At 42.6% G+C, this 9,875-nt stretch overlaps 1 protein-coding gene across 1 annotated transcript in view; it reads left to right on the forward strand.

Moving 5' to 3' along the window:
- Window positions 1-7,406, forward strand: part of LOC148011938 (ABC transporter B family member 19-like) — a 7,499-nt gene extending 93 nt beyond the window's left edge. Inside the window, exons 1-11 of the mRNA XM_087670492.1 lie at window positions 1-457; window positions 800-854; window positions 1,086-1,261; window positions 1,785-1,985; window positions 2,101-2,360; window positions 2,628-2,944; window positions 3,130-3,356; window positions 4,233-4,606; window positions 4,694-5,112; window positions 5,300-5,535; window positions 5,678-7,406. The exon at window positions 1-457 is cut by the window's left edge and continues 93 nt beyond it. Coding sequence (XP_087526618.1) covers window positions 56-457; window positions 800-854; window positions 1,086-1,261; window positions 1,785-1,985; window positions 2,101-2,360; window positions 2,628-2,944; window positions 3,130-3,356; window positions 4,233-4,606; window positions 4,694-5,112; window positions 5,300-5,535; window positions 5,678-6,892 — 3,882 coding nt within the window. The 5' untranslated portion in view covers window positions 1-55 and the 3' untranslated portion in view covers window positions 6,893-7,406. The remainder of the gene's footprint in view (window positions 458-799; window positions 855-1,085; window positions 1,262-1,784; window positions 1,986-2,100; window positions 2,361-2,627; window positions 2,945-3,129; window positions 3,357-4,232; window positions 4,607-4,693; window positions 5,113-5,299; window positions 5,536-5,677) is intronic.
- The last annotated feature ends 2,469 nt before the right edge of the window (window positions 7,407-9,875 follow it).

Genomic DNA, 9,875 nt, shown 5'->3' on the forward strand with positions numbered 1-9,875 from the left:
CACTGCTTGTTCAGAGACCAGAGGCTTTGATCAAACCTCCAAGCCCATCAGAATCATGGATGAAGTGGGTTTCAATGATTATGAGACTGCAGAGGCTTTCATTGAGCATGAGAATGCAGAGGCTTTTACTGATCATGAGACTGCATTGCAAGGACCAGTGCGCCTTCAGCCGCAACACACTTGTTTGAATGGCAGCATGCAAGAGAAGACATCTGCATCCTCGATATCGCATGGGAAAGGCAATGCTGATAAGGGGAGCTTGCCATTCCACAAGCTCTTCACCTTTGCAGACGGCCTAGACTGGTTTCTTATGGTGGTTGGAGGCACTGCGTCAGCCATCCACGGGGCTGCCATTCCCGTGTTTTTCATCTTCTTGGCACAGTTGATCCATTCCATCGGGAGCTTTGTGATTGCATCGGATTCCCAACGATCTAACCTGGTGCATCAGGTGGCCAAGGTACCTGCTAATCCTGCACAGTTTTTCTGTGGATTTCAGTCTGTTCATGCTTTGTTTTTTTCATCTGCAAACTCCTAGATAGTGCTTGGATAGAAGGCTTCAATCAGGACAAGGCTTATTGATTGATGTATAACATCGATTAGCACGATGCTTCATCAGAGCGAGGCTTCTTAATTAATACAGGGGCTCAATTCCTAGGAAGTGCAAATGTTTTGTGTAAAAACTTACAGAACAAGTACATGCCCACAAACAACCATGCATTCGTCTTATGCACTGTTGAAAACTTGTCCTCTCTCTGCTGCGACAACATAACTTGTTGCCTGTTGATTTTTGTTTTCCAAGGATGCTATCTATTTCATCTATCTGAGTCTCGTGTGCCTGGTCAGCGGCTGGATTGGTAAGTTTCTCCACCTTTAGTTCTGAAACTCCATTTTGTGCTTTCAGCATAGAGGCCCAGGTAGGTGAATAGTGATGCAAGGAATATGTCCTAACATTGATTGTTTCAACACAACAGTTTTCCTTCTACAAGTTTGATATTCAGTTTTAATTACATCAATGCAGTTCCAGCTACTTCCATTAGAATTTGGACTTTTGTATCAGTTTCCTTGCATTATAATTTATGTTGCAGAGGTTTCTTTTTGGGTTTATACTGGAGAAAAGCAGACAGCAAAGATGAGGATGGAGTATCTGAGGGCATTGATCAACCAAGATGTAGGCTTCTTTGACACTGAGACAAGCGTGGGTGAAGTGGTGACTGGAATTTCAACCGACACTGCCCTTGTGCAGGAGGCTATTGGTTCAAAGGTTATTCCCTGTAGCTTGACAACTTTTGGTCACTTCTCAGTTTGTTTGTTACATATTGATGGGTCTTTGAGGAAACAATCTATATTGACAACATACAGTGGGATAGAGATGATCGATGGCAGAAAATCTTTGTGGAATATGTGTTGATCCTGTTTAGATTATAGTAATATTGGATTACTGTTTTGAGAGAGAAACAAAGAATGAAAGAAATTCTTACTCATGTCCAGTTAAATCCTCAAAGTTGCATGGGATAAATCATTATATTTACAATCGGATTTTGAGTCTGTTCATAGGCACATGTAAAGTGGAATGACAATGTCTAAACTGTAAGGCTAGATACATACAGTTATTACAATTGTGAAGAGACCCATGGTTTACAGAGGTTCATTGTGGCGTGCCCTTCTCGGTAGAACACTTTTCCTGTTTGTTTTTTGGCTTGATCTTGGCTGATTCACTCTTCTTTTCCTTGAGTTAAGAGGGAGGGAAGGAGGGAGGGAAGGAGACCAATGCGTCTATTTATCAGACAGGGAGTTTAATACACTACATTGCACAATGTATTTCTGGTTATGCTATTGGATTTGTCACTCTTTGGAGGCTCACCCTCGTAACACTTTCTATGATGCCACTACTGATTCCGGTTGGAGGTGCTTGTGCATACAGTATAATTGTACTCACCAATAAAGGCCAAGAATCGTATGTAAGGGCTGCAGATATTGCCCAAGAGGTAAGTTAAACAAAGTTGTTTTTTGCCATAATTCATCAAGAATGCAAGCTATGTGCAATGTTCCAGTGCCACGCTGTCAATGACAGGAGTAATGGTCCAATGTACTCATCTGCAGGTGATTGCTCAAATTCGAACAGTGTTTGCATTTGGGGGTGAGGAAAAAGCTTCTATGGCATATGCAAAGGCTCTCCTATACACTCAGAAGCTTGGAATAAGAAGCAGTCTAGTGAAGGGGTTAAGCTTTGGGCTACTTCATGCATTGGGGTTTTGCCAATTTGCATTCTTACTATGGTATGCAGGTAGTCTAGTTCAAAATCAGACAGCCAATGGTGCTCAAGCCTTCACCACAATTATGAATGTGATTGCAAGCTCACTGTAAGTGCCACATAATCATATTTTGGAATTTAGCAGATAATACAATTGCCCTAACTGGGCCCTAAATTAGCTTAGATACACTCACAAGGGGCTTGGCTAATCATGCCTTCAACTCATTTCTCCCTGTGGCAGTGCTCATCTGCTTGCCAGGTCACTTACCCTGTTGAAAACATTATGCTGATATTGTTGCTCTATAACATTCTCTGTGTAATGCTAGTGCTGAAAATATTAGTCTATTTTGATGTTCCATAACATTCCCTTGTGCAGTGCCATTGGGCAAGCAGCCCCGGACATAATAGCAATAAGCAAGGCAAAAGCTTCAGGCTACACAATAATGAAGATGATAAAAAACAAGCCTGTAATTGGATTTTTAAGAGAAGATGGTGTTACGCTAGCCAAAGTAGAAGGCCACATTGAGCTGGTTGGAATATGTTTTAGCTACCCCTCCCGGCCTGATGTCGACATTTTCCAGGACTTCTCTCTCTCAATTCCAGCTGCGAAGGTGGTTGCAATTGTAGGCAGTAGTGGCTCAGGGAAAAGCACAGTCATCTCTCTCATTGAACGGTTTTATGATCCAATATCAGGTTAAGATTAGTATACAGTTAGCATAGTGTGGAGAGCTTCTGATGAAATTGATAAGCTAGTAGTTTTTAAATGTGCCTTGGCACTGGTCTATCTTTTAATATTTTGTTTTCTTCTTTGAAAATTTGTGATGCTTTTCTGTTGACACAGCTTGTGCTGAAAAGTTAATGTTCTTTCAAAATGCTAGGGGAAGTCAGCTTGGATGGACATAACATAAAGTCTTTGCAGCTGAACTGGCTCAGGTTACAGATGGGTCTTGTTAACCAAGAGCCAGCCCTCTTTGGCACTACTATATGTGAGAACATTTTGTATGGGTCAGATGGAAATGCTTCTATGGATGAATTAGTGAAGGCAGCATCAGTAGCTTTTGCTCATGATTTCATTAGTGCTCTACCAAAAGGCTATGATACAGAGGTAATTTCCCTTTTCTTGGTTGTTTCAGCTTGAAGTTTATCCGACTACTTTAAGAGCATTCCATCACTCAAGCTGGCTATGCATCTCACAGTTGTGAGATTCATCAGCACTTTCTGTTTTCTATGCACAATGTCTGAGACATCATACATTAATGTCAAAGACTACAACAGGAAGAGTTCAAGGCCATTTCAGTAACCCATTATAAACTTGTGAATAGCAGTGGAAAACCTCAGAGTGAGGCTACCATGCTGTTTGAATAACTCTGACTACTTGAATCCAAAATGGCAGCTTTTCTTGTTAAAGACCCCATCTGCCCCAAAAGCATGTAGCTGTCAAACTACTTAGTGCTGAATACCTCACCATGCACAAATGCCAATGCAGAAGTTACACACACACACACATGGTTCCCTGAGTTTCAGATGCATCCATTATTTTTCTCAAAGGCAGATTTTGCCTCTTGTGGGTGGTATCCAACTTTCTTTATTTCTTTCCCTCTCTCTACGCTTTCCTTCTTTAATTTTCAAGCATGAATTTTAAGGGTTCATAATTTGGAATTGAGGGGTATGCCTTAAGGCATCTTGGGGATGTCCCTGCCAAGTAAATCCTCTTCTCAACTTTTCAGCTCTTTGAAGTTTGGGTTCCCATTTAGTAATATTTTGGTTGTACATCTCTGAGTTGTACTACATGCCCCCTTCTCTGTGTGTCCTACCTATTTTCAAGTTGTGCTGACAGCATTCTTATGTGGTTAAGCTGCATTTCTGCTATGTGAATTAGGACACAATCACAATATGTAAATAGCTTTTGAAAATTCGCTTCAACTTTGCACTCCTGAATACGAAATACGGCTCTTCGGATTTTATTTAAACATGCTGATAGGTTGGAGAGAGGGGTGTTCAACTGTCCGGAGGGCAGAAGCAAAGAATAGCAATTGCCAGGGCTATGATGAGAAAGCCATCAATTCTTCTCTTGGATGAAGCCACAAGTGCCTTGGATGCAGAATCAGAGAAGACTGTCCAGCATGCACTCAACCAAATCATGGTTGGACGTACCACTGTTATCGTGGCTCATCGTTTATCAACAGTTCAGAGTGCAGACCTGATAGCTGTAGTTCAGAATGGAAGAATTGCAGAGGTTGGCACTCATGGGGAACTGATGGCTAAGCTTGGAGCATATGCTTCTCTCATCAGGCTACAAAAGGATGGGGTTGCTATGCAAGGTGAAGAAGGGGAAGAAGCACCCAACCTATCCAGGCCAGTACTTTTAACCAAAAGCATGTGTACTGTTAGTCCATGTTCTCCCTTTCACAAGTTTTGAAATGGGTGACTCATGTTTTCCAGATATTCTGGGGGCTCTTCTCATTCTTTTATTGAAAGAAGTTTGAGCAATCGCTCAACTGTTGAGTTAGCTAAGGGGCCATGCATGGAGATGAAAGAAAATGGTGTTGGCTCTGGAACACGACCTTCAATAAGGAGGGTACTGAAGATAAGTGCTTTTAATTGGCCTTATGGAGCCCTTGGTGCAATTGGAGCCCTTAGTTCTGGAGCCCAGTTACCTTTGTTTGCCCTCATAATTAGCCAAGCGCTGGAGTATTTTTACTCACCGAGTCCTACTTACATGAGACATGGACTGATGAAGGTTTCAGCTCTATGTACGGGAGCTGCTGTGCTTGTTCTGCTGTCATATGTCTCGGAGTTCTACTTTTCAGGAGTTGCAGGCGAAGGCATCACTACTCAAATGCGAACTAAGATGTTCTCCAGTATGTTGTTTCTTTCTTTTTGAAAAGTCTGCAGTCTTATTTTATCATTCTAATGCAGGCTGAAGAAATATGATGTGCTTTAAGGGCTGATATGAAACCATTTAAATCTTATTAAGCTGTACTTTTTCATAAATTAGCATAAATTCTGATGATATGCCTCTGCTCTAACATGCCTGGATGTTGCCAGCAATACTTTGTAATGAGATTGGCTGGTTCGACCAAAACAACAGTGCTCTCCTTGCCTCTCGTTTATCAACAGATGCTCCTCTGGTGCGAGCTGTAGTTGTTGACCGAATCACAGCCTTTCTTCAGAATTTGGGGTTAATCATCACAGCATTTGCTATTGCATTTACTTTCCAATGGCAAGTGGCTGCTTTAATGGTTGCTACATATCCTGCTGTGTTGGCAGCATTTGTAGGTCAGGTAAGAACGTTACTAGCACTATGTGATGTGCTTGTATTGTTAAGTAGGTCCTTCTACAGAGATATTATTGAGCTCATGTTATTCATTTCTGCATATATGCTCCCCAACAGCTGCATGTGTTTAATAATCTCCAACTTGCTAGGCACAATTTGCAAAAGGTTATGGTGGTGACATTGGAAAGGCATATGCAAGAGCCAACATGGTGGCAGGTGAGGCCGTAAGCAATATCCGCACAGTGGCTGCTTTCTGTGCAGAAGACAAAGTAATGAGGCTGTTCTGCAAGGAGCTTGACAACACCCGCAAGCATTCCTTTATGCGTGCTCACATAGGAGGGCTTGGATTTGGTCTCTCTCAGTTTTGCCTTTTCTCCTCTTATGCTCTCACCCTCTGGTATGCCTCCACATTGGTAGGAAGTGGAAACGCCAGTTTTGGGGACATAATGAAATGTTTCATCGTGCTTATGATCACTGCGTATGGGGTTGCTCAAGCATTCTCTTTGGCCCCAGATATATTAAGGGGCATGCACACATTGGAGGCTGTGTTTGATATCTTGGACAGGCGGACAGAGATTACTTCAGATGATCGAAATGGAGAAGAAGTGGGTCAAGTGAAAGGAGCCATTGAGTTGAGGCATATTGATTTCAGCTACCCAGCAAGACCTGATGTACAGATCTTCATGGACTTCAATTTGAAGATCAAAAGAGGGCATTGCCTTGCACTTGTAGGGGCAAGTGGTTCAGGGAAGAGCTCTGTAATTGCTCTAATACCGAGGTTTTATGACCCACAAGGTGGGCAAGTACTCGTAGATGGCAGGGATATAAGGCTTCTGAAGCTCAAACAGTTCAGGCAGCACATTGGTCTCGTGCAGCAGGAACCAGCATTGTTTAGCACTAGCATCTATGAGAACATCTGCTATGGGAAAGAAGGTGCAACAGAAGCTGAGGTTGAGGATGCTGCAAGTGCAGCAAATGCCCACACGTTTATAAGTGCATTGCCAGATGGGTACAGGACAGAGGTGGGAGAAAGAGGAGTGCAGCTGTCGGGTGGGCAGAAGCAGAGGGTAGCCATAGCCCGGGCAGTTCTGCGCAACCCAGCCATTTTGCTGCTAGATGAGGCTACTAGTGCCTTGGATGCAGAGTCAGAGAAGTTGGTGCAGGATGCGTTGGATAAGCTGATGGAGAGGAGGACCACCATTGTGGTGGCTCATCGCCTCACCACCATCCAAAATGCTGATTGTATTGCTGTTCTTCAAGCTGGACGCATTGCAGAACAGGGATCTCACAATGAACTCCTCCAAAAGCAGGGTGCATACTTGCAGCTTCTCAACCTGTCACAGGATGATGGTAAGCTCACCTGACATAACAAGCAGCTATCACCCACCTAATACCATCTTAACTAGTGACTCGGGAGATTGTACAACTCAAGCTGATACCATAAAATGAGTCTGTTTAACCTAACCAATATCCCGAGTGAAGACCTCATTCTTGGTTGTGGGCATGGGCTCCTTACTTAATAAAGCAAGTCAGCATACATAGCACATGTAAAGCCTACCAAAATCCCATTCTCACCACAACTGGCACAACTAATTTTGAGCTAGAGCCTGGACAAATATTTGCAGTGCTTATGAACAAATATTTGCAGTGCTTATGCAAACATTAAGAAAGGCACCAGTCAAGTCTAATTTAAACAAAAAGGAAACAAACACTTGAATACCGGACGTCTGCGCAAACAACTCAGTAAATGAATGAATACATCATCCATATCATGCAGTCATCCTCCAGTAGTACTAGCCAATTTATCCATAACCTGAGCAAACATAACAGAGACGGAGGCATAGTCGTGGATCTGCACCTAACAAGGGTGCATGAGGATCATTGAGACATTGCATGTGGCTACAGTTGGGCAGTGCTAGATTTCGATTGCAGTCATTATAATTGTGCTTGATTGTGTGTGCTCGTACCAAGTTCAAACACCAAACAATTAACCATGCACCTTACATGTAGACATTACTTCTCAAAACGCTGGTTGCACAAACATTCATTCATAATGCGCATACATAAATATCAAGTCTGAACCTATACAGGCCTCTCTCAATTCGCTGCAAGCTCAACAAGTCTACTAATAATACACTCTAGACTGTTGTAATGAGATGTGGACCACACCCCATCTGTGAAATGCTGTTTCTGGGCTGTTCTTCTGGGCATTGTTGCTATAGAAGTGCATCGAAGGCCACTTTACAATGAGCTACACGCATCATATGCACACAATCTAGGACTGTCGTTTCACTGTGCTTCTGACACAACGTTTAAGACCAGATTATGCCTTTACAACACATCCACTGCCTCTTTCACTAGTCATCCTAAAACAAAATCCAGGTGTGGTACATATCTCTCAAGTTTCATGCATAACTTAAGAATTTCATGCAGTTGCTTTATTTTGGTTGCCATCCACACTAGGTCCATGTAGCTTAGTTCTTGCAAGTAGCAACACATTTGCAAGTTTCTCCTTTGCCTTTGCATTTCTTCTCATCTCTTCTAGTCTATTAGTACCAGTCGACATGCTCACAATGGTGTCTGCCCACACCACTCAGCCAGCTGGTCTCTGATCTTCAAAAGAGAATGCATGCTCTAATCATCTGTGGTGCTGAGATTCTGCAAATGGAGTAGACTAGAGGCTAGTTCGCATTTCTTCTCATCTCTGATAGCTATATGCTTAACCACCATAGCCACGAGATCAAGGTTAATCTGAAGACTATTATGGTTATCCATCCTTTAGTTGACTTTGTCAAGCACCCAATTCCACCAAGTTTGGTTAAGAATTACCCCTGATCCTATAGGTGTTACCAAGGAACCTGAAATTTTTACATTCTTCAATGAGTTTACACCCCTGATCCGTGAGCCAAACGGAGGGGGCTTAGTTAAACTTCTAATACACATTTTACTATGGTTGATCCTGGAACGTGAAGCAGCACAGAAAGTATTTAGACGATTCCAAAGGCTACTTAAAAAAGTTCAGATTATTCTTCAGTATACTATTTATATATCTGCCAAAAGATGTAAAACCATTTGGAAGCATCAGGTAGTTTGATGCCCTCTATGTCACCTTTCTCTAGCTCTCCTTGCAGCAACTAGCCATCAGTATATGTGACAAACAAAAGGGGGGAGAGGGGAAAACCCTGTCTAATTATAGACATCCTAAGAATGAAAGGCGTAGTAACGGATCCATTAATGACAACCCTGGCAGCTCTAGCATTACCAAGAATGTAGTAAAACATTCTACTAAAACCCATGTCAAAACTAAAGGCCCCCACTCTAATTTAGTCAATTATCATAGTTAAGAGGATAATAAAGGGTGGTATAGTCACACGTAGCCCTCCTCATGCACCTCTCTGCATGGGAGCTGGCGAGAGCAATAGTGGACTGAGCCAGCGAGGGAGAGGAGGATGGGCCAGTGGATGAGAGCGTTGAAGATGATGAGGAGTTGATAGTGAATCGAATGATTTAGCAGCTGCAGAGTCGGCCGAGGCATGACGAGTGCATGATCAATCCAATAACTGATCTTCTGAGGAAGTCGAGCTGCATCTTCTGACGAGTGCATGGCAGTTGGTATCAGAGTTACTTGCTGAGACTTCACGAAGGAGCATGGAAGACAAGTCTGAAGGAATATCTAAGCGTGTGATTCTTGATGCTACGAAGGTTGCTGCAAAGGTGCTTAGGTTTAATCGAATATGTGGGATGTCGTAGCATCAAGAATCACACATATAGACATCCCTATCAGCAATCCCACATATAGGCTCATGTGGAGCAAGTTTCGTATCATTAAGCTAAACCAGGCCTTCTTGATGTTGATATCCCATATGTGGGATTGCTCAAGCATAGGCTCATGTGGAGCAAGTTTGTAGGGGCTTGTTTTTATTGTGGCCTCTAGGGACACTACTATAAAGGTTACAAAAATTAAGCTTAGGAAAAGCAACATGAAAAGCCCAATCGGGTCAAGACATCATGGGTGGAGATTGTTGGGAATAGTAAACTGCAATTAACAAAGAAAAGCAATCGAGGAAAGTCGAATGATGGAGGGGATTGGCAATAGTTTAGGAATGCAAAGGAGAAGGGAAAACAAAGGACATTTACTCTAGAAAGCACTTACGAAAGACCACCCCAAATGCATAATTCTTGAAGTAAGGTGGCCATACCTAAGGCCATTAGAGGTAAGGTGAACGTTCATCAGCCTTAACAAGATTCCACTAGAGCAATTGGAACAAGAATACCCAAAACTAGATGCTAAGCTGAGGATGGATACAAGCTATGATGATGCCTATCACAATGGCTAGTTTTTGGCTC

The sequence above is a fragment of the Lygodium microphyllum genome, chromosome 28 (assembly GCF_053477565.2).
Source record: "Lygodium microphyllum isolate KBCC chromosome 28, Lygodium_microphyllum_v1.1.10, whole genome shotgun sequence".
NCBI classification, from domain to species: domain Eukaryota; kingdom Viridiplantae; phylum Streptophyta; class Polypodiopsida; order Schizaeales; family Lygodiaceae; genus Lygodium; species Lygodium microphyllum.